Source organism: Physella acuta, unplaced genomic scaffold (assembly GCF_028476545.2).
Source record: "Physella acuta isolate Inbredline_101_S28 unplaced genomic scaffold, ASM2847654v3 ptg002330l, whole genome shotgun sequence".
In the NCBI taxonomy this organism is placed as follows: Eukaryota; Metazoa; Mollusca; class Gastropoda; family Physidae; genus Physella; species Physella acuta.
The window spans coordinates 28328-53235 of record NW_026733825.1 but is presented as its reverse complement, the minus strand read 5'-3'; the positions used below and the strand labels follow the sequence as shown (position 1 = coordinate 53235).

Below are 24908 nucleotides of genomic sequence, written 5' to 3'. Positions count from 1 at the left end.
CCCGGCCCCCCCCCCCGCCCCCCCCCCCGAATTTTTTTTTTACCGCCCCCCCCCCCCCCGAACGAAATGAAATTTATATAATTTATATAGAAAATATATACTTTAACAGTGTCCCCCCCCCCCCGGAAGAAACCCTGATTGTGGGTGGGGTGGGGAGGCGGGCGGTTGTGATCCTAGCGGGGGCAGGCTTCAATCCTTCGACCCCCCCCCCCCCACCCCCCCCCCCCCCCCACCCCGAAGCAAATCTAACAATTACTTTTATTAAAAAAATATATCTTTACCCGTGACCCCCTTCTCCCCCCCCCCCACCCCCCCCCCCCCCCCCCCCCGCCCGGGAGAAAAAGCCCGAAAGAAACACTGCTGGTATAATAATATATCCCGTCCCGTCAACACAGTAAAATAATTAAAACTCCGCCTTCTATAACGTATCGCTTGTGTGCGCGAACACTAAATAGCTCGCTATATTTTTCAATGACAATATGAAGGCATTATTCTGGCATAACAAAAGGACCGAGTAATCCACTCCGCCAATCAAAGTGATCCAATTATCCGCACAGCCAATCAAAAAGGGGCAAGTAGATTGTCATCTACTGAGCTATCTAACACTTTTGAAATAAATCAGCTGAAACGATTATGCTTTCACAATCATAGGACGATGGTTGGGAATATAATTTATTATTCGCGTGGAGGTAAATTAAATTAGACAATTAATTATTTTTTTTTAACTAGCTCATTGAGAATGTAATCTAGAATAATATCAGGCTTACACAAACTAATTTATTCCCTTCTTTAATATTGCTTGCAAACCAATACCTATGATTTTGGCGAGAGTTTCTGTTTTTTGTTAATTAAATATGATTACAGTTTGCATCGCACGCAATATTGTTTGCCATATACCTCCGTTTAGGACAAAGGACAGACACACACATTCATACCAGTGTTTCTTTCAGATATTTTCCTCCGGGGGGGGGGGGGGGCACTTGAAACCTTTAGGGGGCAGCTTAAATTTCCGCCTTGGGATTGTGGGGGACAGTGATGTCTGGAATAAACTCTGATACATACACTCCACACATAGGCGTTTATATATATATATATATATATATATATATATATATATATATATATATATATATATATATATATATATATATATATATTCAGAGTCACGAGGTTTCTCTCCCAATACGAACATGGAGGCAGAAAGTTTGCAGAAGCTGAGGAGGAACCGGACAACGTTCTCACAGTCCCAGCTAGACATCCTGGAGCAAGAATTTGTGGTAGGTGCTACGTGGAAGCGAGGCTGTTATCGGTCGCTGGTTTGCGGGCCATGACCGGTCTATATTTTAATTTTTTTTTTTAAATTTAAATGTAACGTTTACTTAAGCATATACAAGCATACCCAATGTATTTTAAAAAGTATTTACTTTTTAGATTTTGAATTAATTTAAGCGAAGATAAAACTTTATGACATTCAGTGTTTCTTCCAGATTTTTTTCTCCTGGGAGGGCACTTGATATTTTCCGGGGGGGGGGGACGATTTAATTTTCCAGGAGGGATACTGATTAAAAGCATATATTTTCTATGTAAATTCCATTTCGTTCGGGGGGGGGGGGTGCAGTAGACTTTATTCGGCTTTATTCACCCCCCCCCCCCCCCCGAAAAAATGCCTGGAAGAAACTCGGATGACGTTAATTTAATGCGTCTGGTTGGATCTGGCTTCTTAAGCCAATGCGTGACGATAAGGAATGGGGGGGGGGGGGGTAAAAATACTTTTTACGTATGACCATTGATGTCCATTTCTTTACCATACCAAAGTATAGAAACCGGCTTCAGAACCGTGACTGTAAGACGCGTTACTCTCTAAAACAGCTACATTGTTTTGATGTGCTCCCCTTATTTGTTGTTACTCCACAGAAGACCCACTACCCAGGGGTCGCCACCAGAGAGGCGCTAGCCAGCAGGACGTGTCTGTCAGAGGCCAGAGTGCAGGTAAGGTTACAAGGGTCCTCAATGTTATTTGAATGCAGCGGCTTCAATTGAAGTAATGTGGTCGAGTAGCAGAGCATGGAGAATAGTATCCCAGGAGTCATGCGTTCGGTTTATGGTGGGCACCTGACTCAAGTCACGGCAAATAAATGCGGCTACGCGTAATACTGACCGTACATGTCGAATGTGTTTTAGGGGGGGGGGGGGGTAGAAATAGATCAACTCTACTTCCCCTACTATCTGAATCATCAGATGTAATAGTACTTTTTTTAAGCCCCCCCCCTCTCCCCACTCTTCCAATTCTTAATACAACGTCAAAGTGGCAACCAGCATCCTCACCTTTTGTGCGCAATGTCATTTATGGACGCCCTCCCTACCCTGACAAAATAATAGCCTGGGGAGTGGTTGGTTAAATAGAGAGTGACCACTAGCCCCGAGTATCCCAACCGGCTAATCTACACTAACCATCTCTTATCGATATACCACTAGAGGCAGCTGGACATTACAACGCGTGTCCAGCTACTTTGCATAAAGTTATTCATTCAGTACACTAGGTCGGTCCAGCGAGTTATTTTTAGCCCGGGGAGGCGGTCGTGTCACATGTTATGTTCCATCAACGCCACGCACGCGGCTGCGCGGATTCGCGTTGTAGATGTAAATCTACCGACATCCATTATTGAATTCACCAATAGCTTTGTCCAAGTCGTCACAGCAGTGGCGTAGCGAGGTCGGGTGTCACCCCGGTGCGGCACTTAATGGTGTCACCCCCCAGAGGCGTTGCAGTCCCCAGCCAATGAGCCTCATCTGCCAAACCTTGGACTTCTGGAGTAAGCAATCTCACGCTCTTTCCCGACCACGCCGCTCCTACACAGAGCATACAAAATACAAGTTGCAAAACCGCTTTTGGTCCTTAGTAGAAAGTTAACAGGACGGTGACCCTCGGGGAGACGGGAGAGGGGGAGGGGTAGTGGAACCGTTACCAAGTGACAAGATTTATTTTTGGTCGCCAGACAAAATTTTTATTTTTTTTTTTAAAGTAACAATCAAGCAAAACGCTTTCGCCGCTTAAAAAAAAATGAAAGAAAATGTTTAAAAAATTAAATTCTTCCATCCCTAGGTCTGGTTTTCCAACAGACGAGCAAAATGGCGGCGTCACCAGCGCCTAAAAATGTTTCAACAATCAAACCCGTTCATATTTCCATACTCCCAAACCGGAAGTGTGGTCAAACCTACAAGCATCAAACCGGGGGAGCGCGTGTGTCCGACAGTCACAGAAGAAGACTGCTACGATTCTCAGTCGCCTTTACCAGACGATCCTCACCCAACCTCTGAGCTATCCAAGTACAACTATAATTCAACCGATACGTCACCGTCGTCAACCCCACCAGTGCCTGCAACATCAAGCGAAACGGAAACACCAACAAACAACAGCAAACCTCGCAGCAAAATCAGCTTCGCTATTAGTGAACACTCGGCGTTTAGACCAACCGAAAACAAACGAACTTCACCAGAAAGTACACGGTGTCTGATATTTAGTAGTTTCAATAGCTAAAAGTTCAAAAGAGGGAGCGGGATTACTGTATGTTGTGAATATGAAAAACAACTTGCTATCGCCTATATTGCCCTATATCATAGTAGCCTGTAGTGAATGGGGAAAACATTTTTTTTTTATTTCTATAGCTATTCTGAACCACGGAAGAGTTCTTGATCTATCATACCAACATATTAGATTAGAAACACTTTTTTATGTTCGCTCATGAACTAAAATAAAATTTCAGGGTCGTTTGTCATGGCTAATACAGACATTTAAAAATAAAAAAGGGAGCTATGGCTTATAAGAAGTCAACTACCAACTTATAGTACAAACTAATGCCAACCCAAGATCTAAACTCTAAACCTAACCTATACCTACTTCACTACTAACAAAACACCCTTCATTATTGAAATAGTACTGATGAGGGTATGAAAAACAGAGGTGTAGTGACCCATTCTGGCGATTAATCTATAAATTCCCGCTTCGCCCCCTCCCCCTTCACACCCACTTTTTAGCAGTCACTGTGCTTAAACAATGTCACACAACTGATGAACAAACCAATTCCATCAGTCAGTCTGTTAAGCCAATTATAGTGTATTTTCATGATGCTGAGGGTGCATCTCAGAAATACCTTCTTATATATTGTTCTACCCCGTTTGGCACTCCTCTATGATCAGAGCCCGGGGCGGTCGCCCCACCTGCCCTCCCCTGTTGAAAAATGCTAGTCATTTACAATTAGTTGCAACAAATTATTAAAGTATAAAAGAATACATGTATTTCAATAAACAAAAGTACTTTATTTAAACTGTTTTATTTTGTAAATATTTTAAACAAACAAAAGAGAATTATTTTATTTACATCTAGTCAATGGAGAGTCTCAAGTTCATGTTATGAATTCAGATCTGTGGTATATACCCAGTTAGATCAGAATTGAACTCAAATTAGGGAAAATAATGTCAGCTGGGCATAGTTAGTACCATCTTAAAACTTTTTATTTTATGCTTAGACAAACAGATGAACTCTACATCATCTGCCTCTATGAAAAGTCAAGTCTTAAATGGGTTGGTATTTGGTTTTCACCACCACCATAAAAGAGTGTTGGCTAATTAATCAAAACAGGTTTGGTACCTTTTAAAAAGTGCACTTATTTGTTTCAAGAAATATTTTAGAAAGTTGTACAATACCAATGTAATTTACTGATGTTGATTGTATGTTTTTATGTAATTTTAATCAAACTTTTGTGCTTGTCATTGTTATATTTATCATACATTTATTGATTACTATTGATAAAATTTTATATTCTTCAATTAACTTAAAAGAGATATATGCCTACAACTTTTACAATTAAAATTTTTCATGTTCGTTTTTTTTATTTAAATTATCATTAACTTCTTTATCAATAAACCTGTAATAAATACCAACATTGAACTTTTTATTACTTTTGTGATTTTAAAAAAATGGCGAGTAGCAACAGAACATTTCAGGAAATAATTTGAACTGAGATAACTTACTAACTTTATTGGTGGTGTTTTTGTTAGTATAAATCAACAATACTGACTGTCATTACAATACTGATTATAAATTATGTTTAAATACTGAAATGTTCAAATTAATACTGAAATCTTAAAAAACATATTAATATCAGAAAAGGTACTATATATGTATAAAACTATACATTATTTTGGCATAAAATGTCACAACTTAATATATTACATATAAACTGGTGTATCAATCAAAATTTGGTAAAATTATATATATATAAAAAGAGATGTAGGCCTACACATCAAAATTGACAAAATATAATGGCCATAATAAAAAAGATTGACACTAATTGGAATAAAAAATGACAATTGAGATAAAGTTAATCACAGTCAGGCTTATGGTCAATTTCTGAACTGATATATGTAAATGTGTCATGATTGTTGAGCGTGGTAAAACAAATGTAAGTTATTACTGAAGATTGTAAAAAGAAAAGTTAAAAACAAATAACTGTCTTAAATACTTTTTATAAAAAACACAGCTATGTAAAATTGATTAACAACATGTGCTCTAACATATCCAACAACTTGATGTATAAAATATATTTCATTATAAAACCAAAATAGATTACAGAGGAGTAATTCGTTTGTTATTTTATATTATAATACCAGTTAACATATAAAGGTAAAAAATAATTTACACTTGTATTACACTATTAATATTAATACCAACAAAAGGGATTACCAAGGTATAAAGCTGCAAAATTATATTATAGTAACAATTTTTGAAAATTACAAAGGAATAAAATAGTATAAACAACACACATATGGAGTAGAAATAGATAAACCAATAAACTATATCAAAATCACATTTAAAAATGTGAATATTATATGTGAATTAAATATACACACAAAAAAGGCCTCAAGAAAAAAGATTTCGTTGTAATCATTTTTTGAATAAATGGCAAATAATAAATAAAGTTAAAATATGTGATTAGAAGTTTTAATTTTTTTGGTTTTGTGTTTTCTTCTTGTTGTATTGATTTATTGTAAATTGCAACCATGTGCTTTTTAATTAAACTAAATTTTCCAACTTTAAATCTTACAAATATTTTTATTTTCTAATGCTGTCTTTATTTAGGAATAGGTAAAGCATAAAATAAAAAATAAATAGCCTGACTGATTAGCCCTGTTAAAACTAACTTTTGTAGATTACAAAAAGTATACAGTAAGTTCAATTCCAGTGCTCATAAAACATCATTTAAATGAATAATAAGATCTATGAAGAAACTATAAACTGCATTAAGAACTAATTCTTTACGACTGATTAACAAATATCTTTTTTAGTTTTGTTTTTAGCTAGAAGTTACTATCTATTTAAAAATAATCACAAAAATATATTTACCTATTTAAAAGTAGAATCACAAAAATTGTATTTTTTTACCTAATGTTACCTTTTTTACAAAAGATGTTTTTTGAATGAAAATTCATGACACTATATAGTACAGTACGGACCTAATACATGAGACTTTTCTCGTCTGATTCCTTGAATTGTAAAGGCTGGTTTCTGTATCCGTGGGCTTAATGAAGGCTTGTAGGCTGCAGGACCAGGGTTTATTTCTGGGACAGAAAAAAACATCAAAATAGTGAAAATAAACAGAACAAACAAATAGAAGAGCCATTAGAGGAATTTAAAATAGGCAGAACTATCATCAAAGTAAAAGAAAGTAACCAAAAAAAACAAAAACAAAAGAAATGTTTCACAGATAGAAACTTCAAAATAAATTTAAATAAGCAATAGCATCTATGTACAAAAAAAAGAAAAATCATTTTAAATAAAATATAGGCTAATAAATCAGAGATGGAAATTACAATATCTGTAAAGGTGGGGATATATTGGCACAAACAATCAAGATGATATACATAAACAATTTCATTTACCACTCGTTCCCCAGAGTACTGTCCCTTCTCTCCTAAATTGATGAGAGAATGATGGTCCTTGTTTTAGTATAAGCTTATCAGCTATCTCTCTGCTATATTCACATGGGGAGGGGGATTCTTTCACAGCTGAAATATAATCATTCAGATGCTGAATTAAAAATGCAAAACAAATACATTACCTTTTTAAAAATAAAATAGGTTTCTTTAATTTATAAATAAGTGATATATAGTTTCCATTTCCCCCTATTAGTTTATGGATTACAATTTTAGAGACGACTGAACAAGCAGGTTAGTTAAATATGATAATGGATACCTTGCTTTGTTGGTTGGTGCTTGCGTCCAAAAGTGTAGGATGGGGCTTCTGGCATCGTCCTCTGCCTTGGGCCTAATAATGAGCCTTTGTGGTACAGGTTAGGAGTAGGCCACTACATGAGTAAAAATACAATAGTTAATAAGTTACTGCCCCTTTAACAATTATACTTGACAGGAAGGCCTAAACATTTTCTTATTACAGAGAATAAAAGTAAAGTAAAGTTCCCTTTCAAACCTGACGGTCTATAGGGCAAGTGAAATAGAGTTAGGTACCCATCAGAGTTCGGTGGACTCAGGGACGGTCTACTTATTTAACCTGGATTCAAAATCGAGACTTACTGGTTAGCAGAGAGGGGGAAAGTTTTTACTCAGCGGTATAGATCTAGTTTGAATGTAGATAGAATTTAGTATAACATTTAGTGATGAACTTATGTAGACATTGATCAAGGTTAGTACAAGACATTTGCAGGCAAGTTCAACCATTTAATGCACTGGCCAGGTGAATGGATAGCAATGTATGGATTTTACACAGAAGTTTTTAGACAGAAGCAGGCAAGTACTCTAGCAAATACAATAAGAAAAACTGGTAATAAAAATAATAAATGTAGATGAGTATTACAATATTTTTTTTCAGATGGTAATTAAGATGGATACTTACAATGGTCTCTCTGTCATAGTCTGTTTTGTTTGACCAGACATCATTAGATTGAAACCAGGTTTTAGACCAAGCAGTCCTGGCCCCACCCTCTGTATGGCATATGTTTATGTTAATTATAAGCCAAAAACACAAAGCAAATATTATGTAAGAACAAAATGCATTGAAAAAATAATCTACCCTAATTAAAGTAGGAGACTGAATTTTTTAAAGTTGTGTAGGTTAAATGCTTAAGCATTATTATAAAAGTATATTTACAAAGTACTGATTTAAAGTCAATAATAAACTATCACACACTTAACAAAGAGATCAATGATACAAGATATGTTGATAGCAATTTGTGTACAAGTAGTGAATCATGTAATTTTATATCAAACTGAGCTGTTTTTTTTTAGTATTAATGCTTGAACAACCAAAAATACACTCAGTAAGTATGTTCCTTAAATATTAAATGCAAAATTATACCAAACAGTTAAAAATTACTCTGTAAAAAATCTTGCCTTCTATACAAGCGCTAATTTTTTTTTTAATTTGACTAAAGAATTTAAAAGTTAGGTCTTTAACATGTGCTTGTTAATGAAAAATTTGTTAAGTTACTCCTTAGGACCTGGCAATCTTTGGGGCAGATGAAGTAGTGTTCACATGTTTCTGTGATCTTAATTACTTTACCTAATAAGAGTCATACTCATTAGAGGTGAGTGGTCTCAGGAATGTCCTACACACTCGAACTCGGGATCTGAACTCAAAACTTTCAAGTTTGAACTCAGGCACTCTACCATCTTACCAATATGTCCCAGATTTTACTGTAGAAATTGACTAATTTTTAAAAAAAAAATGGCTAACCTTTTTCTGGATAACATTTTGTGCCAAATGAATAAGAAGGAGCATTTCTTTCATTCAGGGGTTTCTTTGTTGGATTGTATGTGCAAGGACCAGGCCCTTCCATATCTATCCGCAAAGGTGGCCTGGCATTGGTTGCTTCGTCCCATGTGATCACTTTGTGGGGTTTTATAGGAACTTCATAGTAAAGACTGGGAGATAAATCACCTGACTTTTTTCTACAAATAGAAAAAAATTATATTTTGTAAGCTAATAAAAAAAAAAGTAATATTAATACACTAGGTTATTTGGAAATATTCTTTTTCTAGTTAAATTCACAGGTAATTTTGTATGTTTAACTAAATTAAAACTCAAATTAACCAGTAGCTTGCTTCTTTGGCAAGAAAAGTCTACCAACATACAATGCCATTTATGGACAACTCATTCAAGAAAAGATTCTTACTTGCTGGGCAGGCTTTTCCCACTTGAGAGGTGCAGAAATTTAGGAGGAACGCGAGTTCTCGCAGTTTTCACCACAGGGCGGGCATCAATTCTCTTTCTGGCATAGCTTATTGATGTTGCTATTTTGTCAACATAAGACTGACCTCTTGGTACATTGGAGACCAAAGGCTTCATCTGTTGCTTATAGTTAGCAAGTATTGAGATGTATGGCTGAGTGTGTGATGAGCTCACTGATTCATTGTCAACCATAGTGTCAAGGTGTGTTAAGAGATTGTCTAGAAACACATACAACATTTAAAATAAATGTATACATTTTTTAAATACTAAAAAATATTATAGGGTGGATATATTGTTGCCACTTAGTGGTTTAACTTTAAAGTATCAAAAGTAGAAAAAGACATTGAGTTGAGAAACTGAACTATACATTAAATACAAGTTAAAAATTATGAAGGAAAAAATAGATTAAGAAAAAGCTTATAAATTCATTAGTTAGACAATGTAACAACATATATTGATTACAATTAATTCGAGTTTATTTTCAAAAGGAAAAGAATAAATAAGATTATCTTGTGTTAGTAAACATAACAAACCAACCTTGGTTTGGATGACTATGTGCAGATGGTGAAGAAGATTTCTGAACTTCACTTGAATTCCCATCCTTCCCATCTTCTACGGGGACCACTATAAATTCTTCATGGTTTTGAGAAGTAGTTTCGAATTTCTGACTGCTACTTAGTTCTGTTTCTTGGTCACTTGTGGCTTCATGACTGCTAAGTACCTCTTCCTTTTCATTATCCTCAAAATCACCAGTGTTTTCAACATTTTTCTCCTCAGACATTTTTTTTTCTATGGCATATGCTAAGTAGATCTAGAATAAGTAGTATTAAGTAGGCTATTCAATATTTTTCACTTCAAATTTATGTTTGGTTTTAAAAACGTACTTACTTATAAATAATAGAATCTAGATCTAGTAATAATTTCAATAAAATAATAAATAAATAATAATAATAATATTAGTGTGAATCTTGAGAAGGAACAATCTAAAATATTATTAATATTTAATAATGACTAGGTCTTCTTTTGATAATTTAAGTCTTTTAGACAAACTCACCGTTACTACTTACAAAAACTCAAATATTATTGAATTATAGATTACTTACACTAGTTTTGTAGTTATTAGTATTACTTAGTTAATTAATAATAATAGGCCTATTAGTACTTAGTTTAGTACTATTACTATTAGTATTAGTCAGTGTCATTCATTACAGTACAGTCTGAAATCTGTAATGTATGTACGTGCTCATTTACTGACAGCTACCCTCAGTTAGTCCTGGTTCACTAATGACTAGATGTTAAATTTTGGTAATCTATTGTTTTAGGTATGTAAAATAGCCCGCGGCTAGTAATGTACGAAAAAGTTACCTTATTATGAAGGCTTTAATAGAAGTATATTGTGATATATTTGTGTCAAATATTATAGATAAATGAATAATAAACCTAAATCAATGGCTAAATATATCAATATAGTTTGAATATAGGCAAAAAAATTAACTTTAAACAGCAGTATTTGCGAGCAGGATTTGCTATTTAAAAAGCGGCCATCTGTAAGTTAGAGTGGCTTCCCCTGAATCTCACACTATAAGTTTACAATAAAAAAAATATAAACAAGATGGCTGCTATAGTAAATGAGCATGGTTGCATCTGTTGGAAACATTGCTAGTCTTCTTTTATTACTGAAAAGTTTTAATTCAATTGTTTAAACCAGGACATAAATAAAACAAGGAAACATTTTTTTTTATTTTTCAAAACATAAATCCTCCTCAAAATATGAAATAATTATTAAAATTTAAGGAGTCACCTGTTTTTCACATTACTAGTCGCGGGCGATTTTAGTACGTACCTAAAAAAACGATAGTTTACCTAAAAAAAAATTAAATTGTAGGAGTGTAGGCCTGCTAATATTGATAATTTACGAATAAGAGTTTTCACCACATCAATCTAAACAATTTGGTGTAATAAAGCCTACCTAAATTAGGTTCCGTATAGAATATATCTATATTAATCCCCACCAACAACTATTTCTGTCTAAAACTAAACTACGACCTGTACGCCATTTTGTAACTAATAACGCAATGTTTTATACGATTGCCAGATCAAAAGTTAAACAAGTGATTTAAGTTATTGATTATCACTACTAAGACTTAAAATATTTACAATAGTAGTGCAGATTGCACACTAATACTCATTTTGTAATAATTATAACAAATAGTTTTGTTTTTTACTTTAACATTGTTTTACTATTTGTGTAATTTTAACGAATGCTACAAATAAGAACGAGCTGTTGTGTAGCTTTATTTTTATTCTTTGTTCTTATTACATTAGAAACAGTGCGCTCTAATACTCGTCCAAGATGTCCCATCTTTTCCCAATTTGAACGTACAGCAAGAAAACTAGATTGCACCCATCGACGTAACAACATGTTGTCATCAAAGTCTTCCACACCCTCCCCACGAATGTAACGTTAATTAATTATAGACGATCACCTTATTTATGTTAAAGCCCGGTTAAATTAAAGGCATTGTAGTGCTGTACTTTATATTATTGCCATTCAACAAATCGTACTTTTTATTCGAAGTCCTAAATATGTATTGAGAATTTTTTTCGTTTAAGTTCTCTGACCGTCTATAGATCTAAATGATGCCATGCGCTTAGGGTTTTAAAAAGATGTTAGACCTTGGCCGCTTCAGGACTCAGGATATGATAAGATTTTTTTCAGAGAATCAATGCTTTTCGGTGTTTAGCGAGACAATCGACATTTATTTTTATAGAGTAGTGTACCTTGTTTATCACTGGTACCGGAAATAAAAGTAACAGTATAACAGAAATGTTTACATAAACTACAAAGATCTAGAAATCTAGATCTAGATCTGGACTACAGAATTTAAATCTACTCTTTGTTTAACAATCTTAATAATTAAAAACGACTAGACCTACCTACTTTTGTATTGGTTTTGCAAAATTTCTTTTATTGCTTGCAGAAATCATAAAGTAGTACGATGTGCTGTTCCGAAATATCCTAGTTACCAGGTTTGTAGTAACTTTGTAGGCCTTCTCAGTTACTACTCACTACTCAGGCCTACTGTACTACTGCTTTGTCCAGCTTTGTTTTATTTATTTAGTTTACTTCCATTCTCTGTATCATCTTATCAACATCATCCTTTGTGTCTTTGAATTGCAATCATGATTCACTTTGATTGAGTAGCCTATAAAATGAAAGCTCTATTTGAAAGTTCTATATTAATTATTAGGCATTAGGGCCTAGAGTACAGTAATTATTAATTAATTTGATCAGATCTAGCATGAAAATGACAAGTAATTAATATTAATCACTATTTTAGCAAAAAACCCTCCTACCTGTCTAGCTTGATCCATTAAAAGTAAAGACGTCAAGCTTTTTGTTTGACAATTTTTACCTCCCCCTCTAAATAATTTGGTTTCTAACATTACTTTTTTAAAATGCAAAAGTTTGACGTCACACTATCTGAACCCCCTCCCTTGTCACACATCATCACAAAATTATGACCCCCCCCCCCCCCCCCCCCAGGAGGTGTGATATCATTTATCAGCGACCCCCTAATGTTATGTATGTATCATTATCACATCACTTTAATTAGGAGAGTGTTATCTGTACAGCCTAATGTGTTCCTTCTCCTTTTTATTACCTTGAGGTTTTAGACTGACTTTGGTGCAGTTTCTCTACATTACTGTATATTTAACAGCTATTTCTACCAAAGCACCAAATACAATTTAAATACTTCAAGTCATAGGTACTTTTCTGTTTGAACACTGAGACAGACAAATGACATTTTAATTATCATGCAGTGTTATTTCTTGTTATTTCTGTTTTATAAATATAGGGATTTAGGTAAAAAAACACTAATCATCATATAAAAATAAAAATTACATATTCTTGTAGAGCTCAACTATATGAAAACAAAACAAAAAAGATTTTCTGTCTAGCTCAAATAGTTTTTTTTTGGCGAATTTTTTTGTGAGGGGTGGAATCCCCTTGCTTTTGCATTGGCCAATTGTGACAAGTCATGGTATACCTGAATAAATTGAGCATAGTTATTTTACTTGCAGTTGTATTTTGTTCATATTTGCAGAGTTTAACTAGAATGATATATAGAACTTGTAAATGCTGTTGAAATTAATAAAAATAATACAGAACTTATATTTTTGTGTTGGCTTCCTCCCATAACCCCAAAAAACTGTGTGCTGCGCAAATATGAAAATGTTTCTAAAGCCATATTTTATATAAATACAGCAAATGAAAGAACTACAAAGTTAGAAATCTAAAGTAAATGACTTGAACACTGTTATGTGCATATAATTGCCTCATTATTTTGGGCAGGTGAAGTAGAGTCCATCTTTAAGCCATTTTGTTATAAAACTGCTGCGCAAATATGAAAATGTTTCTAAAGCAATATTTTATATAAATACAGTGAATGAAAGAACTCCATAGTCAGAAATCTAAAGTAAATGTCATGAACACTGTAATGTGTCTATAACTGCCTTGTTATTTTGGGCAGGTGAAGTAGAGTCCATATAAAAGCCATTTTGTAATAAGTGAAATGAAGTTATCAGATCAATGTTTTTATGTGTGAATTGTGTATGGATTCTGATTTTCAGCATATAACTATATCTAAGGGTAAGTAGAACTTGAATACTTAAAATTACAGTTAGCACAATGTTAGTGTATAGCAACAGACAGGTAACCTAGATCTAGAGTCTGACTCTTGTCAGTCTAGAGTCTAGTCTGACAAAATTGGATTTTTAGGAAAAACATATTCTAGAAAACTATAACTAGAGCTGAAAAAATTAAAGATGGGTATGTAAATATATTTTGAAATAAAAAATTAGATTTGTTTGCACATGCCATAAGATTGCTGTTATTAGTTGATCAAACTTAAAGGCAGGAAGATCGGGATGAAAAAATATAACAATGGTGGCAGCGTGACCTACATACAGTGACTACGTTCGGAGGGGTATAACTAATGTCGGAGTCAAAATATCCAAAAACAAATTTCATTTCCAATTACTTAAGATATGTCTGATCAGTAATCTACTCTCATCTAGAGGAATCTTTTAAAAAATCGAGATTCCAACGTATTTGAAACTAACCTTGATACAGGGGGAAGACCAAAGCAGAGACAGCATGCAATCAGGTCGCAAAGCCATTAAAACTAAGGGACAACCACTCTACTTTTTAATTAACCTTAGGAAATGACCTTTTAAACTTAATTAATTACCATAAATTAAAAACTTATTAGTATGCAAAACCAAATCTCGTGGGTCCGGTATCAGAAAGTAATGGGCGATTTCGGGTCATGTTTTTACCGCGAACTCGGCGGATGCCGACAACCCTAATAAATATAATATCATTTCTTCTCATTATATTTTGTACTTTTTCACTTTCAGCCAAAACCTATTTTCTACCCCCTGCACCAGATGAGCTTCTAAATGGTTGTGTCTGATTCCTTCTTGTTCCCTCCTTCTGCTATGATGAAGGTCAGAGTGACTAATATGAATGGTGTAGATGCTGTGGTGGATGTTGGTAAAGACTGGACATGTGAAAAGGTACTTGTAAAATTGCAAAATTGCAGCGTTTCTTGATCTTGTTTTTAAAAACATTTTGTTTTAGTTCTTTTTATTATTTTTTATAGTCAAGTCTAGTTATAAAATAGTTTTAATTTGCACAAAATAAAACTAATGAAAAATGAAATACTTTGCTTTCAGGTGAAGTTATCATTAGATCATTTGCTTGACCTGCCTCCATCTTTGACTGGAATATCAAATGATGCTTTGAAAAACTCCTCTATGTTTAAACTGATATTGCTACGGACTGGGAAAACTTTAGCTGATGACAGTACTTTAGCACAACAAGGGGTGCGAGAAAATGGTAAAACTTTTCTAACACACCCTAGATTTGCCAGGCTTATACAGCTTATATGAAATACATAGTTTAGAACCTTGTAATTGTAGGGTATATGCCATCTAAAATGTATGAGTAAATGTAAACTTAGCCATTGTTTGATACTTAATTGTTTAAAATTTGACGAATAACACAGTAGGCCTTCTACAGAGTGCATATACCCTTAGTCTTAAGTCTTGAACATGTAGGATAATGCTGAGTCTACTTTGTAATGTTTTCTTTCTTCTGAGTGGGAGTAAATGAAAAGAAGTTGGATTTGGATATGGACAAGCAATGTTTTTATAAGCTGTAGCCAAAACAAACCAAATCAACTCTATTTCATCTGCTGCATAGGCTGACAGAGTGCTTATTTTATTTTGTTGTATGATAAACCACATGTCAGTTATACTGTTAGTAAAAGTAAATGTTGATTTCAACTCCACAGATGAACTCCTGTTGTTAAAGAAACGCCTAGTGGCCTCAGTGTTGGATGCTGACAGGCTGCGTGATGATAAGAAGGCACCTGATATAGCCACAATACGTAAAGCCACAGCACACTTACCCAAGAAAAACCATGACATGCCAGCAGAGGAGCCCACATCCAGTCTAGATGTAAGTAAATTAAACTGACCAGGTCACATTGGCTTATCACCATCACCATTGTATTTTTATATTTTCTTTTTTTCCATTTTATGTAGTCAACTTTGTTAAAAATGTAACAACCAGAACATTATAAAATATTTCAGTTAATTCACAGTAGTCAACAATAAATTTTTGGTTCAAATCATTTTTATGTAATTGTTGAAATAGTTTTGTTTGCACATTTACATAATTTATTGCCTGTAAATCTTAGTTTATGTTTCATTTTGATTAGCAATGTATATGAAAATATATTTTTCCCACAATTAAAAAAATATTTTGAAGTGAATTTTCATAATCTGTTTTATGTTTGAGAATTCCTTTCTTTTCTCTAGTTTCAGAGTGAATTGCGGAGAATTCTCATCTCTCTGATTGAAGCATCACAGCGAATCCTTTGTCTCAACCCAGAGGCTGCAAAGATATTTAAACAGGCTGAAGGTGTTTGTTTAAAAATATTTTATAATGTATAAGCTTTAGTATACTGGAAAAGTTTTTTTGTTAAGGCTTAAAAGTAATATGAAAACAGGAAAATTGATGTACAATAATTGACAGAATCAGTCAAATTGAATTTTACTTTATTTATGTTTTGTAAATGGTCTGTAAAATTAATTTTCTTTATCAATAAATTCTAGGAATACCTATCATATTATATCTAAACTTAATCTTTCACATCTGGTGACTTTAAAAAAATTGCAAATAGAAAAATCTTAACAAAAATCTTCAGTGTGGTAGCCAACAATTTATTAATTAGAAAATGTAATTAGTAATGAGTCAGTTGTTAGCAACCTACTAAAACACATTGAAACTGAATTGGATTCATGAAACAAAACCTACACGTTTTTTGCATTTTTATTGGATTATTATTTATTGGATAATTTTGAATAATCAAAAAAATTATTTTAAAAATATCCATCTAATATAAAAATTGTAATTTTAAAAGTAATCATAATCCAATCATCATAACTGATTGGAATTCTAATTTTATTTGGAGTTAGCTGCTCAATTGGGGAAAACGCTGATAAAGTGTGCTGTGTTTGTACTGTCAAAATATTGATTAAAATGTAAAAAAAAAATTGCCCCTTTTAAACCTGATAGTCCATACATTAGGTGAAGTAGAGTTTTTGTGATTTCGCATATGGAGGGTTATTGCATTTAGCATTATGCCAAGTCTTTTTTACTTTCTTAACAAGAGTCAGGTACTCATGAGAGCAGAGTAGATTTACATGTGTCTTATAGACACTGATTCATCTGCCAAAGCTTTTTAAGTTTCTTATTGGCCATTCAATTATACCATCCCATGTTGATCAATTGAATTCATTATGTGAACTTGATCTAAAACTTGTCTAAAGCATGACTTATTTGCGAACTTGATCTAAAACTTGTCTAAAGCATGACTTATTTGTGAACTTGATCTAAAACTTGTCTAAAGCATGACTTATTTGTGAACTTGATCTAAAACTTTGTCTAAAACATGATTTGTTGGTTCCCAGACATGCTAGTGAACTTGATCTAAAACTTGTCTAAAGCAAAACTTATTTGTCCACAGACATGCTAAATGAAGCTCCAACACGCAAGTCAGGGATCTCTGAAGCCAATGTCAAGCAACTCACTGATATGGGTTTTCCTGAAAACAGAGCAAAGAAAGCTCTTCTACTAAACCAGTATGTAGCCCAGTATTTTATTTTTTATGAAGTCTTCAATTTATTTAAAACATTATTTTAACTTTTTAAATTATTTTCTTTGTAGAAACATGTGCAAAATGAATTATTATAAATATTAATAAATTTCCTAGTTCTTATCAATGATAAGAATTCTTGAAAATAATTAGTTGATTAATATAATGTACATTTAAAATGAAAATCCACATTATTTGAAATAATGATTGGACAGAACTATAATAAAAATCTTTATATAGCTGTATATCTTTTAAATTCATAACTACCTTATTATATATTTTAAATTTATATTTTAAAATGGTTTAAGTAACTGCATATATATTAAAGCTAATATTTTAAATATATGTACCTAAAGTTTAAAACTGGTAATATAGTTGTACATATATTTAAAAACTAATTGGTAAAATAGTTGTGCATATATCAAAAAAACTAATTGTTTAAATAGTTGTACTATGGTCACCACTTGCAGGCAGTCTGTGATGTCAGCTATGGAGTGGCTCCTCACAAATGAATCAGACCCTGATATTGACAGTCCCCTCCCTGGCCAAGAGGCAAGCACTGAAGAGGTTGTTGAAGCTAAAACAACACCAGAGGAAGTGCCGATTGCTCCAGAGCTCAACTCCGCTGAGGGCCTGCAGGGCGCCACCGGGGGTGCTGAAGCCCCCAGGTTTAAAAATATTTTAGAGACTATCCGTGCCTTCCAGCGGAGAGAGTTCCGACCCAACCCAAGGGTAAAGTACTCTCATAGTCACTAAAACAATGGTCTTAAATTTGAGATCTTCCATATATTTTCTGATCTAATGGTAGATAGAGTGGCCATGAAAGTATCTTGGACAATGCTCAGCTATTTTTCCTTTCCTTGACCCAGGTACCCATCAGAGCTGGGTTAACTCAGGCACATCACACAAAATTAAAGTGGCGACTAATGAGCTAGCAGTCATGTTTTCTACCACTCTACCATGCTGTCCAGTTCCCACCTAACTCTTACGTAGTTTTTGCTTATGCTCTGTAACAGCTCTCAAAAAAGTGTCATAAATCTACTCTTCACGGCTTTTGGCCTTTTCTGTTAGAGTAATTTTATTTATTCTATCTAAACATATGTGCTTTTATTCAGCCAGTTGATCTTGTTAATTTTTGGACTTTTCTTCTTCATTCTTAATTGTCATGTTGGATGTGATATCCTCCAACCCAATTAAACCGTACCTGTCAACATGTTATGCACCACGTGGCCACTGACAGTGATTTCAGCTTGTTTTTCTTTCTGTATTAGCTTCCGTCGCATCCTTTGTCCATCCAAGAACATACTTCAAAGCAGCAGTTGTTTGATTTTGATGAGTTGCTGTCCCTAGCTACCAAGCCTATTTTTCCTGGGTATTTTTAGTTTAGCAGCCATGAGGTTTACTGGATCAACAACATAGATACCTATTGGGCTCTTCAAAATCTCAAATAATTGTGTCTTGTCTTTTTCAGACTAAAATAGTCTTAGTGTGATTATTTTTGGTTTATTTGAATACAAATACTATACTTATTAATCTGCTGTATATTTTCCATTTTTAGGCTCTTCAGAATCTAATAGAAATGGGTTTTGCAGAGAAAGAAGCCATCCATGCCTTAAGAATGTCTCGCAATAACCAAGACGCAGCTGTAAGATTTCTTTATTCTCACTCAGAAAATCACAAAGATATTCTTACTGTCTAATCACTTGCCAGTGATGTGTTGCAGTGGTTACTGACTTATGTTTTTGTTTATATCAGTGTGATTGGCTGCTGAGTGAACAGACGGACAGGTCGGACAATGTCGATGAAGGCCTTGACCCCAACAGTCCGGTATATAAGGCAATTCTAGCTCACCCCAGTGTTCAGTTAGGTCTCAACAGTCCCCGCTGTTTATTGGGTGAGTATTGGCTATTGTACAGGCTTATTTTAAAAACAGTGAATTGTTTTTTTCATAATAGTGTCAGGTATAGGATTTTAATATCTAAAAATTGCATTAACTATTTACAGAAAAAATATAAATTAAATCTTCAGCTGCATAAAAGAAATTATTAAGTCTTTTGTTTGATAATTTAAACTTATTTATTCACATAAGAGAATAGATTTATGATGCTAATTTCAAAGAGTATTTTCACTTTTTTCTGAAATTTGTCAAGGTCATTTCATAATTGCATAAGACATTTTTTCATGTTGTAAGTGTCGAAAACTGAATATAAATTTTCTCTTTTATGTTAGAAGTGGCATAAATTAAAAACTGCTTTCTGAAGGGTTATCGAGTTAGAAAAATTTGTTTCAAGTCTCAAAAATAATAAAGACAATTGTGCAATGGTCTTGACAAAATACTTTTCTTTTTAATAGGCTTTTTGGAGATTTTTTTAAGGAAAATTTAAGCTAATTAAGCCCTTTTAAGCTAATTAAGCCCTTATGCTAATTAATCCCTTTATTGAAATGTCATTAGTTTTATGATTACTTTGTTGTTTTTTCTCCTTTATTTGTTATATTTTTTAAGTTTTTTAAATTTAAATAAACCATACTATTATCCATCCTGCCATTTAAAAACTGATTCTGTATATTTACATAAAATAATTGAACCCATTTATTAATTTTAAAAAATTGTTTATTCCTGAAAGCTTTTCTCCAAATGTTGGAGAACCCCATCACAGCCAGCCAGTGGCTCAATGATCCAGAAACTGGTCCCCTGCTCATGCAGATCTCAAGGATCTACCACTCGGAGAAACTCACACCATTCAATAGGGAAACTTCTTCATCTGATACCGACAGTTGATGCTGGGATTTAAGGTGGTAGTTTTAGACATTTTTCCTGTGTTTAGTGTTTTTAAACACAGTGTTGTGTTTCAGTGGGATTTGGGGTGGTTGTTTTAGGACAGTTGTCCTGTGTTTAGTGTTATTAAACACAGTGTTTCAGTGGGATTTGGGGTGGTAGTTTTAGATATTTGTCCTGTGTTTAGTGTCTTTAAACACAGTGTTGTGTTTCAGTGGGATTTGGGGTGGTAGTTTTAGATATTTGTCCTGTGTTTAGTGTCTTTAAACACAGTGTTGTGTTTCAGTGGGATTTGGGGTGGTAGTTTTAGATATTTGTCCTGTGTTTAGTGTCTTTAAACACAGTGTTGTGTTTCAGTGGGATTTGGGGTGGTAGTTTTAGATATTTGTCCTGTGTTTAGTGTCTTTAAACACAGTGTTGTGTTTCAGTGGGATTTGGGGTGGTAGTTTTAGATATTTGTCCTGTGTTTAGTGTCTTTAAACACAGTGTTGTGTTTCAGTGGGATTTGGGGTGGTAGTTTTAGGACAGCGGTCTTTTGTTTAGTGTCTTTAAACACAGTGTTGTGTTTCAGTGGGATTTGGGGTGGTAGTTTTAGGACAGTGGTCTTTTGTTTAGTGTCTTTATACACAGCGTTGTGTTTCAGTGGGACTTCAGGTTGTAGTTTTAGACATTTGTCTTGTGTTTAGTGTCTTTAAACACAGTGTTGTGTTTCAGTGGGATTTGGGGTGGTAGCTTTAGGACAGCGGGATTTTGTTTAGTGTCTTTAAACACAGTGTTGTGTTTCAGTGGGATTTGGGGTGGTAGTTTTAGGACAGTGGTCTTTTGTTTAGTGTTTTTAAACACAGTGTTGTGTTTCAGAGGGATTTGGGGTGGTAGTTTTAGACAGTTGTCCTGTGTTTAGTGTTTTTAAACACAGTGTTGTGTTTCAGAGGGATTTGGGGTGGTAGTTTTAGACATTTGTCTTGTGTTTAGTGTTTTTAAACACAGTGTTGTGTTTCAGTGGGATTTGGGGTGGTAGTTTTAGAGATTTGTCTTGTGTTTAGTGTCTTTAAACACAGTGTTGTGTTTCAGTGGGATTTGGGGTGGTAGTTTTGAGGACTGTGGTCTTTTGTTTAGTGTCTTTAAACACAGTGTTGTGTTTCAGTGGGATTTGGGGTGGTAGTTTTAGACAGTTGTCCTGTGTTTAGTGTTTTTAAACACAGTGTTTCAGTGGGATTTGGGGTGGTAGTTTTAGGACAGCGGTCTTTATACACAGCGTTGTGTTTTAGTTGGTAGTTTTAAGACATCTGTCCTGTCTACAGTGTCCTTTAACAAAATGTTTCAGTGGGATTTGGGGTGGTAGTTTTAGGACAGTGGTCTTTATTTAGTGTCTTTATACACAGTGTTGTGTTTTAGTTGGTAGTTTTAAGACATCTGTCCTGTCTACAGTGTCCTTAAACACAATGTTTCAGTGGGATTTGGGGTGGTAGTTTTAGGACAGTGGTATTTTGTTTAGTGTTTTTACATACAGCGTTGTGTTTTAGTTGGTAGTTTTAAGACATCTGTCCTGTCTACACAATGTTGTGTTTCAGTGGGATTTAAGGTGGTAGTTTTAAAACCTCTGTCCTGGGTTTAGTGTCTATATACACAATGCTGTGTTTCAGTGGGATCGAGGTGGTAGCTTTGAGAAATCTGTCTAGTGTCTTTAAACACAGTGCTGTGTTTTAGTGGGATTTGCTTGGGATTGAGTTTGAACTAATTGAAGAGCTAAGCTTGAGCTTAATGAAGAGCTTCATTGAGAAGTTTGTGTTTACCTTACTTTAGTCTTTCAAACAATGGAAGAGATTTGGCGTGATCATCTCTACATCATTCAAATGGTACTGAACATTGAATTATCAGTTAACATTGTAAAATATTTCCATACCAGCATATATCAACTGTTTTTTCTTGTGTTAGTTTTTTTTTTATATTAAATGTATAAATACAGTAAGGTAATTAGAAAATATGGAAAAATTTGCTGAATGAAATTTCAATTTTTGTTACAGTTCAATTGTTGTTTTTTTTATCAAACACCTTGAAATTATTTGAAATGAAATAATTAGTGACTTTCTACTAATAAATATTTTGAGTATATTTTTGTGTCTTTTATGAAAATTGTGAAGTAATAAAAACAAGTTTTTTATTTAAATTGTTGTTTTAAAATAAATATTTCTTTTAACAGATTTTTCAAACTCCTAATTCATTATTCATACGAAATAATTATTGATGTGTGGACTAACATTTTATAATTAAAAATACGCCTCTAACAGGTTTAGCACCATAAATAAATAACTTATACTAGTACCAATGATAATAATACTTTTTCTATTAAGGTTGGGCTTAGAGTTAAGAAAACTATTTGACTTGGGGGGTATGGCTTGTAATTGACTTGTATCATGTGTAGTCTGTAGTCAATATTATGAGGATCCAGTTTACATATTGTAAATTATGGGATTTGTTCCTAATTTATTACTTTACTATTTACCCACTCCAGTGTATTGTTGTTTATACAATATATAAATCATCCAAGCTCCAGATTTTTAAAAAATAATTAAACCCACATCAAATAACAAGCAATCAAAAAGTATGAACTTATGTGTGTATCCTTGCTTCCTTTCACTAAAGCTTAAAGTAGTGGATTTTTCTTTTCTATTGTAATATATTTTGTTTATCAGTTGTATAAATGTTTTTAAAAAATTCACATTTTCATATTTGTCAACGTATTTGAATAATTAATTTAGCACTTCAGTATGTCTTGTTAATTAAGTGGTAGTGTCTCAATCCTGTTACAACATTCTATATTTATTGCGTGGGTTGTAAATATTTTTTTAAATGAAAAAAAAAAGCTTTATGTGACTAAAATGGCACATTTAGACTTTAAGTTCACTCATGAATAATAATGTTTTACTGATTAGTATAACTATCAAATTAAAAACATCAATCTTAAACATATTTGTTTCTTTCACTTCATGAGATTGTATTTGAACTTTTTAACATATCCATATTTTGTTTTAAGTGTTTGTTTTCTTGGTATCAATACCATGTATTGTTTATATGATTGCTGATCCCCTGTATGTGTCAGTATTGATCTGTTTTGATGTGAATTGATCCCTTTGTGTTACTATGACAATTTACCACTGTGATGTCTTCTTCGCCACTTCGTTAATATATTTAACAAGCAATTAAAAAAAAGTTAAATGTAAAAGAAATGAGAATTAAATTTTTCATGGTTGTTTGAAAAGCAATGTGGCTACTTTTTTTTGTTTGAGTTATTTATTTTTTTGAGAATAAAATGGAGCAGATATAAATAATTTTTAAATAATTTACTGGTTGGGGAAAAAGTCAACAGATAAACTGAAACTTAGATTTCTCCAGTACTTAACGCAAAACTTCTTTTAAGTATGTCCATCAAAGGGGTCATCTATAAATAACGCCACAGCTCTAGGGGGGAAGGAAAGTAGGGTCGGATTTTTTAGAAAATAGTGGACGAAGACAAAAGAAGATTGGATACACCTGGGGACAGTTGGAGAGACTAGCCCATGACAGAGACGCCTTGAAAGCTTTTGTCAGCGGCCTATGTCCCAGGATGGGCAACTGGCTAACCTACCTTACATAACCTAGTGACCTGGGGAGGGGGGGGGAATAAATCATTTTAAAAAGTATGATGTAATTTATAGATGACCCCCAGCGCATAATAGCAATATTAGTTCTGGGAAGATTATATAAATTTCTTGAAATAAATGGAACTGTTATCTAATCAGCGCAGGTCCAAGCCTTACAAAATTATATTATTATTATTATTATTATTATTACATGAATTTGTTTTCATTTTCTGAATTGAATCAAGTTTATATCATTTTAATCTCTTTGTAATTCACTTTTGTATGTTGTTCTTTTTGTTCTAATGCAGTATTTACTTTTTTTTATGAGTAGATTTTTGTTTACAAATAATGTGCATAAAACTGGTATTTTGACAAATGAAATGAAGAGTTTTTTTTCAGTCATCTGAGTTTGTGAATATTTTAAAATTCTGGTCAAGCAAGGTAAAAGCAAGCATTGATCATAAAAGATGTCATAGGTAGTGAAACAATTTATTTCAATGTTAGTATTTCTAGCTTATTAAAAATTGTATAAATTATTACCAAATCTAGACAATTGGCAAAAAGAATTTAAAATATTTTTTTTTTTTAAATCCTGTTTCTCCAAAAATAAAAATTTGAGTTTGGAAATGGAAATGGAAATGCAGCTAAAGCTTTTTAGATGAACTTAATTTAGTTTGTTTAGAAACTTAATGATACATAATGAAACAAAAATATTTGATGCATACCAATAACTAGTCTTTGGCCTGAATAAAAAATGTATTTATTTAATTGATTTTGTTTTACTGTATTGTTTAACTGTATATTTTTGCCTAAATTTGAATTCTAGGTTGACTATTTTAATTTATATTAAATCTTGTTTGAAATGTTGACAAGGAGAGAGATTTTATTTTCTTATAATTATGTTTTTGCTTGTCAGATGTATAGATTTAATAAATAGCTTATTGTATTATGAAAATTTTCATCGAGTGTATTATACAGATTTTTAAAAATAATTCTATTCAGAAGCAAAAATAAGGCGCAAATGCGTGTTTGTCAAA

At 33.3% G+C, this 24908-nt stretch overlaps 3 protein-coding genes across 3 annotated transcripts; 2 read left to right on the top strand and 1 right to left on the bottom strand.

The window, feature by feature from the left end:
* The first annotated feature begins 1190 nt into the window (after window positions 1-1190).
* LOC131932955 (paired box protein Pax-6-like) lies at window positions 1191-3538 on the top strand. The gene is made up of 3 exons (XM_059289844.1): window positions 1191-1277; window positions 1915-1989; window positions 3104-3538. The coding sequence occupies exons 1-3, from the start codon at window positions 1191-1193 to the stop codon at window positions 3536-3538; spliced, it is 597 nt and encodes a 198-aa protein (XP_059145827.1).
* A 1719-nt stretch (window positions 3539-5257) lies between these two features.
* LOC131932952 (uncharacterized) lies at window positions 5258-11250 on the bottom strand. The gene is made up of 8 exons (XM_059289840.1): window positions 11214-11250; window positions 9782-10055; window positions 9189-9462; window positions 8750-8964; window positions 7910-7998; window positions 7253-7364; window positions 6940-7065; window positions 5258-6618 (listed from the first exon to the last, which is right to left on the bottom strand). Exons 2-8 carry the CDS (start codon window positions 10023-10025, stop codon window positions 6494-6496), a joined length of 1185 nt encoding a protein of 394 aa, XP_059145823.1. The 5' UTR covers window positions 10026-10055; window positions 11214-11250; the 3' UTR covers window positions 5258-6493.
* Window positions 11251-12177: 927 nt separating this feature from the next.
* LOC131932954 (ubiquitin-associated domain-containing protein 1-like) lies at window positions 12178-24803 on the top strand. Its single transcript, XM_059289843.1, has 10 exons — window positions 12178-12274; window positions 14669-14827; window positions 14987-15149; window positions 15607-15773; window positions 16136-16238; window positions 17347-17461; window positions 17946-18207; window positions 19034-19120; window positions 19231-19369; window positions 20100-24803. Exons 2-10 carry the CDS (start codon window positions 14711-14713, stop codon window positions 20252-20254), a joined length of 1308 nt encoding a protein of 435 aa, XP_059145826.1. The 5' UTR covers window positions 12178-12274; window positions 14669-14710; the 3' UTR covers window positions 20255-24803.
* Window positions 24804-24908: the final 105 nt, after the last annotated feature.

Bases quoted from the DNA above. Each gene is read 5' to 3' on its own strand.
- LOC131932955 (XM_059289844.1), top strand. From the start codon at position 1,191: ATGGAGGCAGAAAGTTTGCAGAAGCTGAGGAGGAACCGGACAACGTTC. The intron at 1,278-1,914 runs GTAGGTGCTACG...GTTACTCCACAG, and splicing joins TCCTGGAGCAAGAATTTGTG to AAGACCCACTACCCAGGGGT. The intron at 1,990-3,103 runs GTAAGGTTACAA...TTCCATCCCTAG, and splicing joins TGTCAGAGGCCAGAGTGCAG to GTCTGGTTTTCCAACAGACG.
- LOC131932952 (XM_059289840.1), bottom strand. From the start codon at position 10,025: ATGTCTGAGGAGAAAAATGTTGAAAACACTGGTGATTTTGAGGATAAT. The intron at 8,965-9,188 runs GTAAGAATCTTT...TTCTATTTGTAG, and splicing joins GGGAAAAGCCTGCCCAGCAA to AAAAAAGTCAGGTGATTTAT. The intron at 7,066-7,252 runs GTATCCATTATC...ATTATATTTCAG, and splicing joins GCACCAACCAACAAAGCAAG to CTGTGAAAGAATCCCCCTCC.
- LOC131932954 (XM_059289843.1), top strand. From the start codon at position 14,711: ATGGTTGTGTCTGATTCCTTCTTGTTCCCTCCTTCTGCTATGATGAAG. The intron at 14,828-14,986 runs GTACTTGTAAAA...CTTTGCTTTCAG, and splicing joins AAGACTGGACATGTGAAAAG to GTGAAGTTATCATTAGATCA. The intron at 19,121-19,230 runs GTAAGATTTCTT...TGTTTATATCAG, and splicing joins GCAATAACCAAGACGCAGCT to TGTGATTGGCTGCTGAGTGA.